This window comes from Olea europaea, chromosome 10, assembly GCF_002742605.1.
Source record: "Olea europaea var. sylvestris chromosome 10, O_europaea_v1, whole genome shotgun sequence".
In the NCBI taxonomy this organism is placed as follows: Eukaryota; Viridiplantae; Streptophyta; class Magnoliopsida; order Lamiales; family Oleaceae; genus Olea; species Olea europaea.
The window spans coordinates 45,751,925-45,773,318 of NC_036246.1; the positions used below are offsets into that span (position 1 = coordinate 45,751,925).

The following is a 21,394-nucleotide window of genomic DNA, read 5'->3' on the forward strand; positions in this document are numbered from 1 at the left end:
AAGTGGCATGGCAGGAGGAGATCATTTTTGGCCATGCAATTCGAAATTGTAGGAACGTCAAATACGTAAGAGATTATGAAACAAAATGAGATTAACAAATACAAAAATCCTACTTCATTATGTCCCTAATAAAACAATTGTATCAGCATAATTATAGTAGAATCAACTTTAAAAGAAAACTAAAAAAAAAAAACATTTGTAATGGAACTTCAGGCATAATAAGCAATATCATTACCTCCTGTCCATCATAATTTCACTGATATGTTTATCTTCGATAGCATTTTCTCGAAGCATTTCCTATGAACCGGATAAGCAGTCATATGAATCTGCCTCGAATTAAAAACTGAGCAACATATGTTGTGTAGTATTGACATCATCATAGCTTCGCACTCAGTTACGTACTTGTACATTTCAAAAAAAATGAAATATAAAATTCAAATCAAATCAATAATAATATTAGCATTTTTAAAATGTCTTCAAAATGTTTTAGGCAAAAATAACACACAAGCCAACAACTATAGTAATAATACAGACTTCTTTAAGCAAACAAAGTATATTAAATTGAACTTCATCAAGATTGAATCCATAATCTTCACTTGTAATATGCATAAATCATGATGATTTGCTGCTAAAAGAAAGTAACATTAGCAATTTAAATTATAGGAGCTCATCTAACAACTTCACTAATAAGAATTGCAAGATCCTCTAAATTTGTTCTCCTGTTATCCCCAAGTCTAGGAGGTTTGACATAGGGATGTCAACGAGACGAGTCGAGTCGAGCCGGCTCGCGAGCCGAAACTCGAGACTTAGGCTCGCCTCGAACTTTTTTAAATGAGCATTTTTCGAGCTCGAGCCGAGCAAAGGCTCAACCAAAAAAATAAGGCTCAGCTCGAGCTTTGGGCTTAGGCTTTGTCGAGCCGAGCCCGAGCTCGGGCTCGGCTCGCTTTTATTTATTTTTTTAATAATAAGATTACGAATCTAACATTTTCTTAAAAAAAATTTAAAAATTTCATAATTTATACGAGTTACAAATCAAATAAAAATTACAATTTATAAAATTGCATTACAAATTAAATAAAAATTACAACTTACAACCCTCTTCCTTTTTCCAGGCTTGGGATCGGCTACATGACATAGGAGGATTTAAAATTGTACACGAATAAAATATTTCGTATATAATTTTTCTTGAAACAAATAAATTTAAAAATTACATATTGTTTTGAAATAAATTATTTTAAAAACTTACAACATTCTATGTTTGGATTTGCTGCGACTCTTCGGCCAGAATACTGTCAATATGTTCTTGAACACGTAATTCTGCACATTCCAATTCTTCAAGCGTGTTAAAGCCTCAAATATATTTTCTTTTAGTCTTGAACGTTCGTCTGATAAAATTCGATCACTTAAACTGAATGTAGCCTCCGATGCTATCGTAGACACCGAAGATGTTAGTAGATTACGTGCAATTTTTGATACAATTGGATATTGTCTTTCATTACACCTCCACCAATTTAGAAGACTAAATTCCTGTAATTTTTTTAGGTAACACATTGCGACCGTCCACGCACGTATACCTAGCTAACTCGGAGGGAATTTCAAAATTTGTACCACCGACATTTATCGCTCTAGACATCGATGAACTAGAACTAAACGAGTGAACACTTGTATTGCTTTCCAAAAAATTCCATAAATTATCTGAATTTGTTTAAATATTTCTTGAAAAATAACTTTGGGAAGTAGAATTACACTGACCTTCTTTATCAGCATAATAATTATACATTTCAGATAATGTAGATTCTATATTCACATGTGATAATTCCACATTCAAGAAATTTGAAATCCCATTTACAGTGGTTATTGTGTCATTCAAATTAAGTCGATGGTCCATTACTGAAATTAAAATAAATAAAGAGGACAATTCTTCCCAATATTTACGAAATTTTAACTCCATAGAGCAAACTAAATTAGAAAAAATGGCAAATTCCTATATTTATGAAATGTTTGTGAAAAATTTGTAAAACAAGTGAAGATGTAGAGTAATAAACTCCACTACATTCCTTTGTAGTATCGAAAAAAGATTTTAAAATTTTTTTCACGTGAAATGCAAGAGACCATTCCCAATCTTTTAAATTATGTTCGGGTCCGTATGTATGCCTACCATTATAATATAATGAAATCACTTTATTGTAATTTTCACACGAATGTAACATAAAATATGTAGAATTCCATCTATGTGTTACATCAGTGGCAAATGATTTCTCCTGCAAGCCATACTCTGCACACAAACTGTTAAATGCTTATTTTCTTGTCGGTGACACGGTAGTAAAATTTATTGCTTGTCTAATTTTATCTAAAGGAGAACTTATATGTTCTAATTCAACTTTTACAATTAAATTGATAATATGACATACACAACGTTGATAAAAAATAAAGTTCAAAATAAAGGGTTAAGTTCATTAATAAATCTTTCGATAACACCTTTCTTCACACTAGCATTATCAAAAGTAAAATTTCGAATCATATCTTGCATACCATATTCTTGTATGATATCTTTTAAAACTATATATATGTTAGTGGCATTATGAGGATATTCTACACATCTAAAAGCAATAATCCTTTTATGTAAAAGTCACATGTGATCAATATAATGAGCCGTAGCAGCAATATAACATTTTCTACTACCATCGGTCCATAAATCAGATGTAAATGGTATAACACTATTAAAAGTTTTTAGACTTTCAATAGCAACTTGTTTTCTTTAGTTATATAATTTTATAGTATCTGAACGAAGAGTATTTCTATAATAAGAAGAATACCTGAATTGGAGATATTTCTGCACGAGCCGGGTAAAATGTACTGAGTCTATCATTGTAAGCGGCATCTCTGCTACAACCACATATGCAGTAATTCCTTCACGAAATCTCTCCTGTGAATATACAAAGCTCGAAAAAGTAGAACAAGAATCGCCAAACACTAGTTCGGGCTGTTTTCGCTTTGAAACTCCTTAATATGTGTCTATTCAAATGTGTTGTGCTCGAACCGGGCTTCCAACTGAGTTTTTTGCCATGGTACTTGTAACATGTTTTCCAAATATCCACTTCATTTTGAACACCAACTTTTTCAACAATCCGAGGATTCTTTTTTCGACCTTTTAATCTCGAGTACTTCTTTCTCATCAATATTCTCCAAATCAATTGAAAATCCATCTATAACTAGAATAGTATAAAATACAGAATATTAGAGTATGACTGTATGAGAGTGAGAGAAATTGAATATGAGATTGAGAGCAAAAAAATTAGAGTTGAAACTTGAATTTATAATACTACAACGAGTCGAGATCGACTGGTTTCATTTTGCAACTCCTTAATACGTGTCTATTCAAATATGTTGTGCTCGAACCGGGCTTCCAACTAAGTTTTTTGCCACGGTAATTGCAACATGTTTTTCAAATATTCACTCCATTTTGAATATCAACTTTTTACGTGTCATGTTGCCAACAATCCGAGGATTCTTTTTTCGACCTTTTAATCTTGAGTACTTCTTTCTCATTAATATTCTCCAAATCAATTGGAATATTTCAAGATGCATCGTCGTAATCGGATGGAGTACTCGAGCTACCCTTAAACTGATTAAACTCTTCACTAGTAAAATCCATCTATAACTAGTATAGTATAAAATACAGAATATTAGAGTATGACTGTATGAGAGTGAAACAAATTGAATATGAGATTGAGAGCAAAAAAATTAGAGTTGAAACTTGAATCTATAATACTATAAGTTAAAATCGATTGAAACAAATTGATTTGAAATTTAAAAATTTATCCCGTATTTATAGTAAAAATAAAATCAATTTTATCTCCAAATTTGAAATTCAAATTTGAATTTTGAATTTGATATTCAAATATTAAGCTCGTAAATTGAATTATGAAATATGGTATAAAATACAGTAGGAAGGTAGCACCTATAGCTGCATGTAACGGTAGCATTAGATGGAGCTCGGCCCAAGCCTAGGCTCGCTCCATCTGAGCCACGAGCCGGGCCCGCTCGGGCTTTTCCTAAGTAGAGGTACGAGCTGCCCGAGCCAATTTGACATCCCTAGTTTGACAGCACAATCTTACAATGCCCCATGAAATAGAACGTGAACCCTAAGATAAATGTGACAGGTGGTATTGGCACTTAGTAGTAGCACATCCAATAGAAATCAAAAAGGTCTATCATATCTTCCTATACAAAGATAAAATTGCACTATATGAAATTCTGAACAGCTCATAAATTACCTGAAGTCGAGCATCGGTAAAAAATGCAAGTCTTATTTCTTTTACTTAAAATAAATCAGAGTAGTAGATTGCACTCTTTCTCTGGTGCTCTTCTTCAAATATAGTAGCAAGTTGATTGATCTCCTCTTCCAAGTGATAAGGATCATAAGTCTTTGATAACACAGCAATGACTTTATATTTATCCCTCTGCAAGAATTATTTTCGACTAAATAAGAAGGCAAATCAAATATCTGAAAACATGTGTCAGAAAACAATTATTCAAGGCTAGGAAATTGCTTTTGCACCTTCAGGTAAAGCCAACAAGGAGATTCGGGCAAACATACCATAAAGGAAAACTAAAAAATGGCTGGCACTGTAGATACTCGAAGCATCCATTGCCATCTCTCGAGAATCTGCCAATCCATTTAAATAACAAAAATCCAGAAACAGAATAAGAGATGCATATAATGTATTCTTGCCTTCCCAAATTGATGCAAAATAGGATATAGAAACAAATCATTTACCAACTGAAACTATTTCACCAATTACCCTCTAATTGTTTATTTATCTTTTTGCAATAAAATATTCCCCAGCAAAGAACTAAAATTGTTTCCCACCAAAGCAAAATATGAAGTTCCAAAGAAAGACGTACCTTCAAATTCAAAGAAAACATTGTTACAATTTTCTCGTAGCCAGCTTTCTTGAGATGGAAATTCATTCATTTAAGCAAGACGTTCTCTGGAGCTAGCCCTATAAGCTCATCAATAGCTAGAAATAATACAATCACCTGATTAAGTTGTACTTATTGGGCTGAATTCGAACTTGCACTTCTGGTAATGATAAAAAGTGACACTATAAATTTATTAAGATTTGAAGAGATATCTTGTTAATTATGTTGCTGTTTTCTTTCAGTTGTACAAGTTGGGCGTCTTTCTGAGGTTGAGATCAACCAATATTCAAATCTGAAGGGCCACCAACAAATGCAATCCAAAGTTAAGAGATCGAAAAAAGGTCAATGAGAATAACTAAACTCATTTAACAATGTGCATCAACATATAAAGCAATACTCATCTTTCTACTTCTTTTCTCCTTTATTTGCTATAAAGAAGTTATAAAATGTAATAAAGACTAAGGGTACTAACCATTATACTTTGAGAAATTAACCCAAGTAACAATGAGTCTAAAAATAATGAGAGATTTATCAATATTTGACAGCCAAATAATATAAATACTATGCATGCTTATCAGCAAATTTGTTGCATTCACTATTCCTTCAATAATTTTTTGTTTGAATTAAAATTCTTTTTAATTCTTTTCGTTTTACGATAAAACGTAATTTTTTCAATTTTAATTAAATAATATTTATTTTGAATTTTAATTATTTCAATTTAATTAAAAAACTTTATAATACCTTTTTTTCCATTTCTTTTTTTAATCCCTTTTTACATGTATTTACAGTATAAAACGATGTCGTTTTCCTACATTGAATGGCAAAACGATGCCGTTTTATTCCATTAATATGATAAATGATTGAATATATCTTATATATAATTATAGAAAAATAATAATTATTTAATTAATAATAATTAAATCTTGATCAATGTAGACGTTATATTCACTCATTATCTTAATCTTTGAGCTGAAATTATTTTTTTCAAAAATAGAAAAAACAAGATAGTGACTAAAATCGAGAATCCTAATATTAAGGATTATCATTCTCAACTCCACATTTAGATGTTATTTCATTTTGCAAAAATTCAAATGTTAGAACATTGAATAAGAAACAATGGAATAAAGCATAATCTAAAAAAATTAAGCGAACCAAATTGTAACTATCATTTTACACCAATACTAATAAATAAATTATTTAACAAATTAAAGAACAAAAAAAAAATTGTTGGCAAAAATGAAAAAAAGAAGTTATTAGAAAGATTTTAATTAAATTGAAATAATTAAAATTTAAAATAAATTTTATTTAATTAAAATAGAAAAAAATTATGTTTTATCATAAAACGAAAGGAATTTTAAATAAAAAAAATTATTTATAATATGAAGAAAAAAATTTAAAATAATTTTAATAAAATATAATAAAAACAAAACAAATTAAACAAAAAAATTATGAAAATTAAATAAAGAATATATAATTATTATTTAATTAAAATTAAAAAAATTAAAATTTAACATAACGAAAGAAATTAAACAGAATTTTAAATCGAAGAGAAATATGAAGAAATTTCTCTCTATTAATGGAGAGTCACTCTCCTTTCAAAGGAGAGATCTCTGCTTTCACGACTTCATGGTCTCAGGGATAGAATCTCTCTGTTATATTTTATTTTTCATTTTTCTTTTCTTAATTTGTTTTGTTTATATTATAAATAATTTTTTTTCGATTTTAAATTTTTTTCTATTTATGATAAAACTTAATTTTTTCAATTTTAATTAAATAATATTTATATATTTTTTATTCAATTTTCATGACTTTCTTTTGTTTTATTTATTTTGTTTTTATTATACTTTTTTTGAAAATTGTCTTAAAATTACTTTTATCTTCATATTATAAATAATTTTTTTGATTTAAAATTCTTTTTTTCTTTTCATTTTATAATAAAACGTAATTTTTTCAATTTTAATTAAATAATATTTATTTTCAATTTAAATTATTTCAATTTAATAAAAACAGGTAAGTTAAAGCATTCTAATTTTAGTTTTGATTATAAGGATTATCCCTCTCAAGTCCACATCTAGATGGTATTCCATCATCCAATGATTCAAATGTTAGAATATCAAATAAAAAATGATGTAATAAAGCATAATCTTAAAAAATTAAGCGAATCAAATTGCAACTATCATTTTACACCAATACGAATAAAAAACTAAATGATTTAACAAATAAAAGAACAAAAATAATTACAGACAAAAGAAAAAGTTATTATAAATTTTTTTAATTAAAATTGAAATAATTAAAATTAAAAATAAATATGATTTAATTAGTATTTTGAAAAAATACGATTGATCATAAAACGAAAAGAATTAAAAAGAATTTTAAATTGAATAAAAAATTATTTATAATATGAAGAAAAAAGAAATTCTAAAACAATTTTCAAAAAAATATAATAAAACAAAACAAATTAAAAAAAGAAAGTTATGAAAATTAAATAAAGAATATATAAATATTATTTTGTAGTTAAGTTAAAGGAAATACACATTTTAAAGCTCATTTTAGTAATAAATAATTACATAGGAGAATATATCAATGATAGAAAAGAACTTTATTCTCAAGTGAAACTACCTTGCCGTGTACAATTCTTTAATCATAAACGAGCATGTTGTCGTCTTATGTATTGCACGCCACGATTTAAATAATAGTGGTTCAACAGTAAAGTTCTTGTTCTCATGGACTCTTTGAAAACATCTGCTAATCGAGAACATGACTTTCATGACATTAATAACATGCATAATCCTGAAATCTCGTCATAAAACTTGCATGGTTTGGAATAATATAATTTAATGAGTCTTTCTACACGCCCAATAAGGAAAAATCTATCATAGTGTAGCAATAGCAAACATTGATTTGATGTAATTTACGATAATTCAACAAACTAACATTATCTCTAAAATAACTCAACATGTGCATTGCATGGGGCAGAGACTAGTTTTATACATACACTAGAAAATTTTCCTAATTTTTAACCATTCATTCTAAAAATTGACTAGTACAAAATTTATTTTTACAAAAATTGTGGCTCAAACAAACCTTTAAAATGATTGATGACCCGAGATAACACATCAATTGTCCAAGGCGAAATCATCGAACAAAATAAATGCCCGAGGCCCACTAATACCCGTCCATGACCTCAAAAAATGGGAAAATCTCACTATTGGTAACCAAATTATTATCTGAATAACGATTTAGCTCATAACTTCTAAAAAGAAACACATTGTTTCAAAACCATTTTTATCTACATATTCATTTTCAACAAGAGATTCACACAATGAAATATTTTGTATGTAAATCCAATTTTTTTCATACTTTCTAATCACACATTCTCCAAAAAAATCACTATTCAAATTTCCACTTTACTCAAATAATGACTGTCAAATAGAGGCTAATTTCCAACATATTATTATAATTATATAACCAATGTCGAATAGTGAAAACCTTCTAATCTCGTTATATTGTACATGATCCTTCATACAATCACATTTTGCTTATCAACTTCAATCCGCAACCAACATTTAAAGCAACCCTTTTTCCATTGACAATCTGAAAATAAAGTTTAAATAGCATAATTTTCATCGTCTAAGAATTAACATGCAATCTATATACTTCCAAGTGCTTCTCTTTATTGCGATTTTCCTTATAATATACAACCATTTTTGTTTTCACGTTCTTGATCGTGATCAAAGAATAGCAGAGGGAATTAAGGCAACATAGAATATACACAAGAATATCATCTCTCCCCATCTTAGCAGCATTCATGTGAGGAGGTAAAGAAATATTATTTACCATCTTAGTCAATTTTAATGCTTCTGATATAATAACGATAATGAGTGATAGAGCAAGGAAGCTGCAGGAGGCCGAGGCATTGAACCAAGAAGAATTTCTGATGCACTAATGGATGGATTCCCATAGAACTTGGTATTAACTTGTGTTCTTGTTGTTACGATATTTCCTTCGAGGGAGCAACCGACAAATGCACCTGTAAAGACAATTTTTAGTTATATTTTGTGTATCGAGTTTCATGATATGTTATATAAATCAGTCATTTTAATAGTTCAAAGCAAACGAGGCAGCAAGATTTAACGCTGATTAATATTAAGGCAACAACTCTGGCTGGTTTGAGTTTCTTACAGTCCCACGATGTATTAACAAGTTGATGATAATATCATAAATGGATCAACAAACGAGAATCAAAATGAAACAGATTTAATATAAAATTGGTTTGCATCTGCCAAAAAGGGCAAAAAAGTGGGTGGTAGTTCTTGCTGCGTGTCAGTCTGAAGTCATTAAAACTATTTATCTTCGCCAAGTTTTTGCTTCGTCCGAGGCCACCATAACTTAATGAAACATAACAATTGAAAAACACAATAGCAACATTGAGAATAGTAGACATGATATCATGCAGGCTAGACTACTGCTCCAAAATTATCAGCAAGATTTAGATTCCTAGGCAAAAATTTCAATGCTAAAGCTACCTTTACTGCAGCTGTATGTATAGCAAGAAGCGAAACCACCATCACCAGCTCGTAAATCAGCTTCAGCGGCCCTTCCAACAATACCAACAGCGGCACTGCAACCAGCTCCAACTGAAAAATGAATGTTCCCACCAAACGTCTTGATAGCAGAATTTGTTCTCAACACTATTATGAAATCTGTCACTTCCCCACCAACCTGTAAGGCCAACAGCACATGAGTCATAGATACCAATAGCTAGTACACAGGGCAGAGATAAAAATGCCTAGCATTCTGGTTCCTAATAATACCTAGTATTCTTCCAGAATTATTATTATTATTATTATTTTTAAAAAAAGGGAGTTAAAGCATTAAATATCTTGGTTCTGCAGAACATCCACTTAACATAGATAATGAATGAATACGACTACAGGAATTTTTTTAGCGAAGGGCCACTGCTCCCTCCATTTTTTTATTTTTATTTTTTATGTTCGTAAAAATGAAGAGAGATATTCTATTTGCTCGCCTGTTTACTATAGCGACGAAGACTTTTTCTATGGTAGAAGCCGGAAATTTTTCTTTTAGCTCGCTTTCTTCCTCTTTTTAGAGTTGTACTTTACATGATGAATTTGTTGTTAGGTATGATAACCGTATTATTAGGAGCTTCTTTAGATCATCTTTACCACTAATCATTTTACTTTGTAACATTAATTGTAGTTTTGCCAATGGCTGTGAATTCCTAAATTTTCTTTCTTCCACAAAGAGAAAATATCGAAAACAAGTCATATATGGAGTTCAAATTCTAAAAAATAAATTTATTTTTATTTATCATGAAAAGCATCAAACAGATTAACAAAGAAAAATAATTGAAAAGTAAAGTTTAAGATCATGTGTGCAAGTACAATAGGCAAGAGCTAGTAATGTATTCAAAGACAAGTATTTGGAATAGCACAAACGTTAAGTACATAAACACGCACTCACCTGTGCTCCCCAACCCAAACCAAAGGATGCAATGGCAGATGGTGGAGACCAAGATCCATCTTCTCTACGAGCAACAACTAACCCTGTCCCAATGTTGTAAGTAATCATCATGCCAACCTTTGCAACAGTTAGAATAGCAAGGCCCTTAGCATCCTTGAGGATTGCATGTGGTATGGACTTCTCAGGTTTCAGAGATCCAACCTGACAATAATGACCCCGTGAGTTCTTATCTATAAGCAGACTCTATTTGCAAATTGAAACTCTTGAAGATCATTTGAAAGTATAGAATGGATTCAAAAGGGGCTTCAACACTGTAACTCAACAAATAAGAATTCTTGAAATGCGGGCGATATAAATATGAAATAATGCATATTAATTACGTGTTGTAGCTTCAAAGTCAGGTATAACAGTTGCTAATTGCATGCTGAAAATCAGGTGAAACACAGTTTTATTTAGGTAGCTGATATCTACAATCCACAGATTGAGTAACTTAATTTCCCTCAACTTCAATTCACCCCATCCTCTGAAACAGAAGACAAGTGAATCAGAGCTACCATGCCTTTCTGCTCCAATTTACCAAATCATCTTTGCTTCAATTATGAATTTTATGATTGACAAAATTCCTGTGTACCTAAAACTGCTATAATTTTTCAATTTTTCCCATTGAACAAATGACCATATTCACTTGCCTTTTTCTTTGTCTTTTCTTGGTCTCCAACATCAGTCTTCACCATTTCTACTGGAAGATCTCTCTAGAGCATCAATGACAAGAGAGTACCCTATCTTTGGAACTAAGAACCAGCTCTTGTGAAGTTAAAAATAAAAAAATAAAAAATAAAAAATGATAAAAGATCATGAGAAAAAGAGATCGAGAGAGGAGTGGGGAAAATTGAAAAGGCTTTCATTGGGTTGCCAATTTCCTGTCTAAGTGTGAGATAAAGATAGAAAAATCTCATCTAACAATGAATGAAAGCAAAACCCTCCTAATTCTTTCCATCCTACCAATGAATTGTCTATAATAATTCATAAATCTAGAATCAGCTAATTGTCCTTGAATAGCATCTGCATCTGTACAGTTTTCTCAATTGCATAATGTATCGATGCCTTAGATTGGATTTAAGATACTATACAACAATATGCATAAAGCAGTGCAGAAGTTCCCTTTGATATTTTTTTTGGTTCATAAGCCTGATAGTTTTATGTTTCAAAAGAAGGATAGGCAATGCAATCATTCTAAATAAATGAGTAATTTACGGTGAAAACAAATCATTAGCTCGCTAGATTAAGGAGGGGAAATGCATACCTTATTATAACCTCGAATGGTGTTTGCTGCCTTGTATATTTCATATTCCATAGACTGGCCCCATGGAAAATTCAACCATGATCTCATTGTACTTAGGTCCGTCAGATCATGAGTTGGTAACTGTGCAGCACGACTTACTCGGTCCATTAAGCATGACTGAACAGACTCAAGCCGCACACAGCATACATCACAGACTCGTTGAGGGTCTTCAGTTCTGAATTGTACAGGCAACAAACTCCTTCCCCTTGAGCATCCACTGCAGAAAATCCCGCCACAAAATCTGCAATGGTGCCTAGAACACATGATAGGATGAAAACGCACATTACACAGCATGCAAGCAGAAGCAGAACTGTCAGGCAACCATTTTGGCGGTTCAGATTCGAGTATTTCCTTCATTTTACCAAAGTTAGCATCTGTAAGAGTTTGAGCCATCTCTTTCCAAGCTTCCTCTAGCAGATGGGATTGCATCCAGGAGAAACTATATCCATGAATGTCACCAGATGAGAGAGCACTAATTTTTCCTCTGGCTGCCAGTAAAATGTCAAGAACCACATCCCACATAGTCATCTCCTTATCTTCTCCAATGCATTCACTCCAACCCATGTCGCCATCAGGCAAGTAACCCCCGTTGAAATAGAGATCCTTATTCCATTCTGTTCTTTCAGTTTCCAGCATTGGCGGAACGGAGACAGGTATCCAAATGCCTGTATCCTCAGAAAGTGGTGTGTCATAGTAAAAATATTTTCTAAGGTTTTTATTTCCAGCAGCTAAATCTCTTTGCACCTCATCGTCCACAGCAGCCCCAGTCATTTCTTCATCTCTACTAAATGTATCCTCTTTGAGCTTAAAATTCTCTAATGCTTCTATGCTACAGTCTCTCACGCGCTCATCAACACCTTCATAGACCTGAATATCAATAACTGGGAATTTAATATTAATTGAAAACCTCAGCAGTGCAGCACCATTCCATTTTCTTCGCACAGATGATGAATCAATTAGAAATCACTCTCTGAGGGTGAGAATATTACTATGCTAATTATAATGCGTTATGCGTCAGAACACATCTTAGGAGAGAAAAAATTTGAAATGACTACTATAGATGCATAGATTTACACATCCTCGCTTATATTTAATTTTGATGTTTATATTTACTACTACAAATCCCCCTACTTTTGACGTTGTACTAACTTCAACTTCTTGAAAATCAAATTCTTATTATAGTGATCAAACTGCCTTGAGGTCAAACGTCAGTCTGTTATGCATTAAGTAGCCTACGATGAAGTACTTTTCTGTTTCCCAGTTCCATATTCTGATGGGCAATTCCCTATTGTTCAAATAACAAGCACGTTTTTTTTACTGCAATTCACCCAACGCATTTTCATCAATTGAAACTCTTCAGCGATGGTCTAAAACTTCATTCACTCCCTATATAATATGCTCACAAGCAAAAGTCACCATGAAATTCAAAACAACCAGTTAGCATTAAACATTCAACTAATCAAATCGTATTTTATCACAAATATATGAAATGTTAAGGGCAAAGAAAAGCTCTAATCTTCATGTATCAATATATCCAATAAACCAACTCAATCGCTACGACTTAAAATCACAATCCATTTATTCCATCAATAAGAAATAAACTTGTCAAACAAAAAAAACAAAATTAAAAAATATATTATAGAAGAGAAAGAGCCTTGTTTAAAGTTACCCTCGGAGAGCAAACTTTTGTCTCAAAGTCGTCGATTTCGAATTTGGGGTAGAGAATTTTAGCGTCCATCAAAGAGCTCTTCAGTGCATCCTCCGTAATCAACCCATCATTCGACATTAGGGTTTTTAGGTTATTGCTTAATTTGAGAAATGAATTTTGGAATTTGATTGTTGTATAATGTTGAGAGACTTGAGAACATAGAAGAAACCTACTTGGCCAAGGAAACTTGATAAGGAGTTGGCATGCAATTAATTATGAATTAATTAAATCGCTGCTCGTCAAAATTAAATCCTATGTAATTACTTATACACTCACTTAACCTGATTAAACAATAGGGAGTAAAAAGACAAATTGATGTATCAGAAAATGATTGAATATTTTAATTTTCGAAATTATTCAATCATATATCGACATGTGTTCCATCTGAATTTGAGACTAGATTTGAGTGTGGATGTATAACATGATTGATAAAAAACACACCTTTCATTCGAGAGTAATACTATTTATGGTGAGCGATTAAAGTATTCATCATATATGACATAGGATGACTACTGTAATCATTAACTGTGAATTAAAGTAATTAATGTTCCAAATCAAATTTCTTTCTCAAGCATGAAAATTTTCGTTAATTAACGAATTTCAAAGGAGTGATGAATGAATAAACACGTGAATAAATAGGTGAGCAACGATGAACCATTTTTGATTGGATGAGCAAATAATAACATAGGGCATAATTTGATGAGGAGTAATTTAATTAAATCAATTAATTGTCATTTTGAATTCAAATTATCATCTTTTGTAAATAATTTAAAATCCCCATTGAATAATTTGAATTACAGAAATGAGATTTAAGCCCCGTTTGGCCCTCATTAAGAGCTTGTTTGGCAGAAATTTTAATAATTGATTTTTTGACATTTAGAGATAAAGTGAGCCCTACTTGCGAGAAAAGAATTAAAAAATGACGGTTGAAATAGTAAAATAACGATAAAAAAATTGATTTTAATTTGCTTAAAATCTGTACCAAACAATCACTAAATTACATTATATTCTATTTTTCTCTCTCCTATTTTAAACCACACAATCTTCCATAAAATAATAATAGACGTAAATCAAAAAAATTTCATTTCTTTTCAATCACTCATTTAAAAAAAAAAAAAAATTATTCCACACATTTTCATTACAGAAATGGGGGCCAAACAGGGCTTTAACTTTTAAGGAAAAAGTAAGTGTAAATATCACGTTTCATTGATTTCATAAATTCATTTTAAGTCACTTATTTATTAAATATTACTTATCACGTTTACACAAAACTAAAACTAAAAATAGATATTAAGAAAATTTTAAAAAGTTAAAGCCCCTGTTTAATGCCCATTATCTGAAAATGAAAATGGGGAGAATAGTATTTTTTAGAAAAATGAGTGATTGAAAAAGAAGGAAAAGTTTTCGATTTACATGTAATATTATTTTATGGAAGATTATGTGATTGAAAATAGGAGAGAGAAAAATGGGATGTAATGTAATTTAATTTAATGGGGATCAAACAGGGGCAAAAATAAAACGAATGGTTGAAATTTTTAAATACGATTTTTTTTTTTTTTTTTTTTTTTTTTTTTTTTAAGTTTTTGGTTGATATCATAAAATTAGAGAACGAGACTTGATTATGGTTTTCAAGATGAATATGCCCATTATGTAGAGTTTTAATGTGAATATTTTGGAACATGGTTTTGATAACACATATCGACTGGCTTTTAAATCGTAGCATGGTTGGTGAATAATTTATTGTTTAGCACCTTTTTAAGGATAACGACAAAATTTGTATAATGAACAATGCACACATATATATACACACACCAATCAGTAGTTAAAATTGAAATGTATAATCTAATTATGTAATAATAAAAGAACAACACCTAAATCTCGAGGTAAAGTGAGTTAATGAATGACTCATTAAATGATATATATACACACACACACACCAACCAGTAGTTAAAATTGAAATGTATAATCTAATTATGTAATAAAAGAACAACACCCAAATCTCGAGGTAAAGTGAGTTAATGAATACACATGATATGTACAGATTGTCATAACGAGTGGCTAGGCAAATACACTTTTAACGTTGGAGCCTTGGAAGAGAGTCCAATCGTATCTCCATGTTGAATCGAATGAACAACATGGGAACCATCAATATATATGTTTCCCTCTCTACCAAACCAAGTAATATCCATTGTCTCTTCAAATTTCACAAGTCCGTGCATCGAATGAGCACTAGTCCCTGGAGAAATGGGCTCCCTTACCATGTATTGGAGTTCCTTGGACAAGATGGGCATCGTAAATCCACCTGCTGAGAGCATTGCAGCTGTTGATCCAGCAGCTGTCGAGACCCTTAACCCACTTGATTTACAATTTAGTAAAGAAGTTCGAGATGCTCCATCTTTCCTGATCCTAATAAGTAATTACACAAGAATATCAACCGAGACTATGTAAGGTTGAGGTGATACACTAGAGCAGTACATTGTACACCATTCTTGATGTTGTAAAGCATATCTCCTTACCTGAATGAGAATCGAGAAACTGTTGCAGGACATGGATGTGCGACTAGAATGTCATTTAGAGCAAAAGTTGAAATCAGCTTTGAGTTGACACTAATAGCCATCCTAGATACTTCAGAAGGTTCACTGCGATTCTCAAGGATGTCATCTAATAGCTACAAAAAGAAGCTTATATCAATGGGCTATGCATCACAGGAGTTAACAGGAATGACAATAAAAGGAAGTTCCTTGTTATGCATGGCTGCATGATTTATTGTGCTAGCTAAAAAACTGAAATGTGCAGAAGAAACTTCATGAATAATCAGTTTGCACCCTATCCGGAAAATTTGTTTAGTTAGGCCTGCCCAAAGAGAGTCAGTGTTTAGGTGGTCCTAGATTGTGGCTGCCTTATTTACTCATTCTAAATTGAGTTAATGTGGATCGAGAAGTGATATAAATATTAGACATTCTTCTCTTGACATGATTGCAAGTTATTAGAAAAATTAATGTTTACGACAAGTAACATAGTCAGTCGGCGTCGTGTTTTCTGTGTAATCAATGACAATCTATATCCCAAAGGAAGTAACATTTAACTGACTTCAGATAGAGAGGTCTCATTCTATGTTTCTCTTATGGTTCCTTCTATTTATCTATCATTCAACAAAATAGAGGATAGATAGAGAGTGGAAAGTACTTAAAATATATGGATAACTGTAACTTGGGAATGAAAATGTCGAATCTAATAAGCCCGTAGGTTGATTCAAAAATAATTTCAATAAATCACAGGAACCCAACGCAAAAGATGTTTATTATCACCTTTCAAAGTTGTTGAAAGACAGGTGTAGTATTTTATTTAATTTCTCCACCTTCGTAACATGTTATTGTCCATAAAATTATTCAACATAGTTGACAAGTCTACACTTCCACCATATTCAAATGGATATCTGTACGAAGTAGTAGATGCGGTATAGGTACATCCTAGATTTGCTGCTAGTCAGACTCTTGTACAAAGGTAACATTTGACTTTAGGCAAATTAACTTGGGTAAAAATTATCAAATTTCAAGGATCCCTCCCAATGATCTGAAACGTACAAGTGCAGCATGTTTTTAAGAAGTATCAGAAGTATGTATAACATTTCGATGTCAAAAGCAAGTAGTTGATGACAATAAGGTCCTTAACTTCTGATGAATAGCTAAGTTCCAAAAATATTTTGAAATTTCCAGCTTCATTGCTCCAATTACTTGTGTTTTTGCTGAAATAGACAAAGTTAATTTATCCATTTAATGAAGGCTGCAAATCTGAATCTCATATATTTGGAACACTAGAAGTTCTCCAGGAAATAAACATATCCATGGACAACATATGCTGCCAGTTTTTCTAGCAAAATCAAAGACTAAATAGGAGTTGGAAAGATCACATGCTTATCTACGAAAAAGTGATGGCTAAAGTAGTAGTCTCACTCGTTCAAAGTTGTTGGTTGTTGCTGCACAAAGATAACCAGTGCTCCTTGTAGCATCAAATTCTTCACAGAATTCTTCCACCTACGTAAATTAGACAAATTTCTTTGGCAAAGGGAAGCTAAAAAAGAATTTCTATATTTTTTAGTACCAGAAGCTGCACTCTAAACTCAAAATAAACACAGAAATCCAAGAAATGAGCTGACCTCTTCCTGTTGGGTGGGATCAGAATTCACTCCTAGAACTGGAACAGAATCATCCATGAAATGGCTTGCCCGTAGCAGTGTGCCATCACCTCCGACTGAAATGACCAGATCAACACCACGGATTGACTGAGAAAGATCATTCCGGAAAACAGTTTTCCAGTCAACAGCTTTTTTCTTCAAAATATTCTGACAGAAGCTTATTGCATTTTTGTGAACCAACCTCCTGTCATCTAGATATCGCAATACCTTCAACATCTTCAGGAGAAGAAAAAGTGTATCAAGTGAATGTTAATTTTGAACAAATGGCAGGAAGCCACATGGGGAAGCATAAGTTTTGAAGTAGACGGGTGATTACCATTGGTTGGACCATGAGACTCGGTCCATTTTCTTTTAATACCTATTAATAGCTACAAGTCCTAGGGGGTGGAAGATAAATGGAAAAAAAATAAGAATCATAAGGTATATTATTGTAGATGTAAGAGTAAAAGTGCAATCAGAATGATAGTGTACCATCAATACATTAAAGCTTTCAAAAAAGTGTTGTCTGGGAAAACAAGGGATCACAAAACCCTCAGATAAATTGTAGCAGCCAAACAAATAAAGTGAGTACTTTTCTGAAATCTTAAAATCACATCACTCCCCAAGGGTCTTCATGAAGTTTCAAGCCACACAAGTGTAACTAAATCATGTTCAAATCGCGACCAATTAGATGTTATTCAACAAAAAAATACTTTATGGTATATATGTTCTATCTCTGCTACAAGCAACTAGCGGCAATGAAGTTCTTGGTAATTAACAAGGAGGAAGGAAGATCTCCACTCATTTCATTCATTCAGTGCCTGCAGTGGAGCGCGACCCTCAACAAACAAAGGTGGAAATCATGTTCAAATGCACATACCTGCAGGAACATTTAATTTTTTGTTGGGTCAGCAACTTACCACTATATCTTTAATGAATCACAATGCCACTAGGAGAAACTGGTCATAAAATTATATGTTCTGGGAAAGCAAGTGTGCGAATTAAAGGGGTAACTTTAACAAATCGGTTTATCATCTCTAAGAGAAACTCTTAACTCAAGAACTATACATAAAGTAGTAGACCTTGAATGAGAAGGAATGGATATAGCAATTGTTAATTAAATCGATATTTTAGTTTTATTTATAAGATTTGGATATATAATCCATTCATGTTTTTCATGTATTTTCTAATTTCGGACAATCATAAAGCCTGTAATCACGTTTCTTCTCACACGCCTATCAATAGGATGATCAGTAGAGGCACAGTTAGATTTCTTTAGCTCATCATAGAGGATAAAATATACACCATTTTTTCCCACTAGAAGTGATCTTCATAAGTAAGTATGATGTGTCATTATATCCATAAATAAAATCCAGTCAAGAGGATCACTCAACTAGATTCACTTTGATGAAACCACAATTGATATCAAATTGATTTCTCCGCATTTGCTTAATCAAATTAATTTTCCTTTATGCCCACATTGTTCATCAGCAGCCGCAATGCAAATATCATTCACAGTGTAGAAAATAAAAACTTAAGCAGCAAATCATAGCATTGCCAATCTAAAGTAAGAACAGTCTCAATTTAATCGTATTTAACTTAAATGCTACCCCAACCTATGTTCCTTTCCCAATTATCATTCACACAATACAATCAATACATAGTAACGTTAAACACTGTTTTGAAATATGCAGCGTTTACTTTCCCCCAACAATGATCTTGAAATATTATCGAACACATGATAGACTATACACAAGTGGGCTTTTAATCTTAAGAATGCAATAATCGTTGAAGAAAGCTAGTGGGTTTTGTGAATGGCCTCCTTTTGTCCTGCATTAAAGTAACGTCAAGGAAGCGTTACCTTATTGCAGTTGGAGGAGAAGGCGGAGCAGGCGATGGATTCATGAGATGGGTACACATCGAATGGCTTTAACAGCAGCAGCAATCGCTTACGCACCATTTTTTTTCCTTTAAATTCTCTCCCTCCTCGTTGAACACACGCTCTTACGGTTACAAGATGGAGGAGTAGGCTGGACGGAGAGTCCGAATTTGGCAAAGTTGATGAGCGAAGACGAGTTGAGCAGAATCAGTCCGTGTATAATATCATATTCTTTTCTGCACTTAATTCTTTCTTTTGTTCTAGTGAAGCCTTAATTAAGATATTGTTAATTTAAATCAAATTCAAAGTCAAATAATTAATAATAATCAATTTTTTTTATGAATCCACAATTTTCAACCACACATTTAAAATTTTTTTTTATCAAAATATATTAAAAATTTAGAACCCATTCGGTAGCCATTTTTTTCAAAATGCATTTTTCTCTCTATTTTTCAATCACACATTCTTTATTAAAATAATATTACGCGTTATCAAAATTTTTTCCTTATTTCTCAACCATACATTTCACATCAATTTACTATTCTAAAATGCATTTTTACATAAAAATACCTATCAAACACCCCCTTAATTTCAATCCCCACCAAATAAAGACTTAATTATATTAATATGGGTGATTCCAAATTCGATCTTAGCTGTATCAAATTGAATCTAAAGCCCTGTTTGATTGCAACATTTTCCATGAAAAATATCACATGCAAGGAAAACAATTTTCACTTTGACTATTTGATTCGCATGTGGAAATGAAATTCGAATTCTTATGTACAACCATTTAAAGCGCATTTTTGGTCAATTCCATGGAAAACGAATTCTTATGGGTATGGTGATTTTTTTTTTTTTCCAATTTAGATGGAATTCCTTTTCCTTTTCCTCCTTCGCAATCAAACGGGGCCTAATTGTTTTAGGCATCATGGCTCACAAAACCTTCAAAATTGGACCCCTGGGATTAGCCATCCGAGATGAATAAACCCTTGCAAGTCAGCTCTCATGTGCCATAATGAATAAACGAATCAAATTTTAAGTAAAAATAAAACAATAAAATATTAGGCCCACGTTAGCTCTCGTCTTGAACAAACATACAAATGAGACGAGTCACGAATAAATGTGAAAGGTCGGATTTGGTACTGCCAGCTGAATTCACTCTGCACGTAATATTCTAACAACCGTTTTCTTTGCCCTTTATACCCTCTTCAAAATATAATGAAGGACTTCGAGTTGCCTCAATTTCAAGAAAGCATTATGTGTATGTATACAAATATTGTACATGTCAAAAATTAGATTTTAAGACTATTTTCAACCCTACACCAAAATTTTGAAGTAAAATTTGCACTATTCTATACCTAATCTTGCTCCAAATTAAAAATTATTACCAACCATTACAACGAAATTCACACCAAATGAACAGTATTTAATAATTTTCCTCATTTTTTTATTCTTAACAATTTATTTATTTGAAAAATTATTTATTTACTTGTTTTACAGTTATGCCCTTGTTTGAGCTACATTATAATTCCTAAGAACACATTTTTGAATAGCGTATTGGTGAAAAATGTGTGGTTAAAAGATAAATAAAAGTTTTGAATTTGTGTGTAATATTATTTTATTGAAAAATATGTGCTTAAAATAATATCAAATCACTGTATAAGAATGTATTTTTTTGAAAAAAAAATGTGGCTCAAACATAGCTTATATAAATTACTGAATAAATAATTACATTAAATTAACAACAATCAAAATTGGGTTAAATAATTAAAAAAAATAATTACATTAAATTATAATAATGAAGAAATAATTACGTTAGATTATGTTAAATAATTAACAATAATAATTACGTTGAAGTATAATAATTATAATAATAATAAC

General features: G+C 31.6%; 2 protein-coding genes across 2 annotated transcripts; both read right to left on the minus strand.

The window, feature by feature from the left end:
* Nucleotides 1-8,563: 8,563 nt before the first annotated feature.
* On the minus strand, nucleotides 8,564-13,658 carry LOC111402553. Its single transcript, XM_023030937.1, has 5 exons — nucleotides 13,422-13,658; nucleotides 11,714-12,619; nucleotides 10,411-10,611; nucleotides 9,453-9,648; nucleotides 8,564-8,956 (listed from the first exon to the last, which is right to left on the minus strand). The coding sequence occupies exons 1-5, from the start codon at nucleotides 13,536-13,538 to the stop codon at nucleotides 8,778-8,780; spliced, it is 1,599 nt and encodes a 532-aa protein (XP_022886705.1). The 5' UTR covers nucleotides 13,539-13,658; the 3' UTR covers nucleotides 8,564-8,777.
* A 1,749-nt stretch (nucleotides 13,659-15,407) lies between these two features.
* Nucleotides 15,408-19,755, minus strand: LOC111402554 (NADH kinase-like). Its single transcript, XM_023030938.1, has 5 exons — nucleotides 19,496-19,755; nucleotides 17,617-17,871; nucleotides 17,414-17,494; nucleotides 15,977-16,128; nucleotides 15,408-15,866 (listed from the first exon to the last, which is right to left on the minus strand). Exons 1-5 carry the CDS (start codon nucleotides 19,592-19,594, stop codon nucleotides 15,506-15,508), a joined length of 948 nt encoding a protein of 315 aa, XP_022886706.1. The 5' UTR covers nucleotides 19,595-19,755; the 3' UTR covers nucleotides 15,408-15,505.
* Nucleotides 19,756-21,394: the final 1,639 nt, after the last annotated feature.

Bases quoted from the DNA above. Each gene is read 5' to 3' on its own strand.
- LOC111402553 (XM_023030937.1), bottom strand. From the start codon at position 13,538: ATGTCGAATGATGGGTTGATTACGGAGGATGCACTGAAGAGCTCTTTG. The intron at 12,620-13,421 runs GTAACTTTAAAC...ATTGATATTCAG, and splicing joins CAAAAGTTTGCTCTCCGAGG to GTCTATGAAGGTGTTGATGA. The intron at 10,612-11,713 runs GTATGCATTTCC...CATTATTGTCAG, and splicing joins CCATTCGAGGTTATAATAAG to GTTGGATCTCTGAAACCTGA.
- LOC111402554 (XM_023030938.1), bottom strand. From the start codon at position 19,594: ATGGTGCGTAAGCGATTGCTGCTGCTGTTAAAGCCATTCGATGTGTAC. The intron at 17,872-19,495 runs GTAACGCTTCCT...CTTCTCCTGAAG, and splicing joins TCTCCTCCAACTGCAATAAG to ATGTTGAAGGTATTGCGATA. The intron at 17,495-17,616 runs GTCAGCTCATTT...TAATTTACGTAG, and splicing joins ATCCCACCCAACAGGAAGAG to GTGGAAGAATTCTGTGAAGA.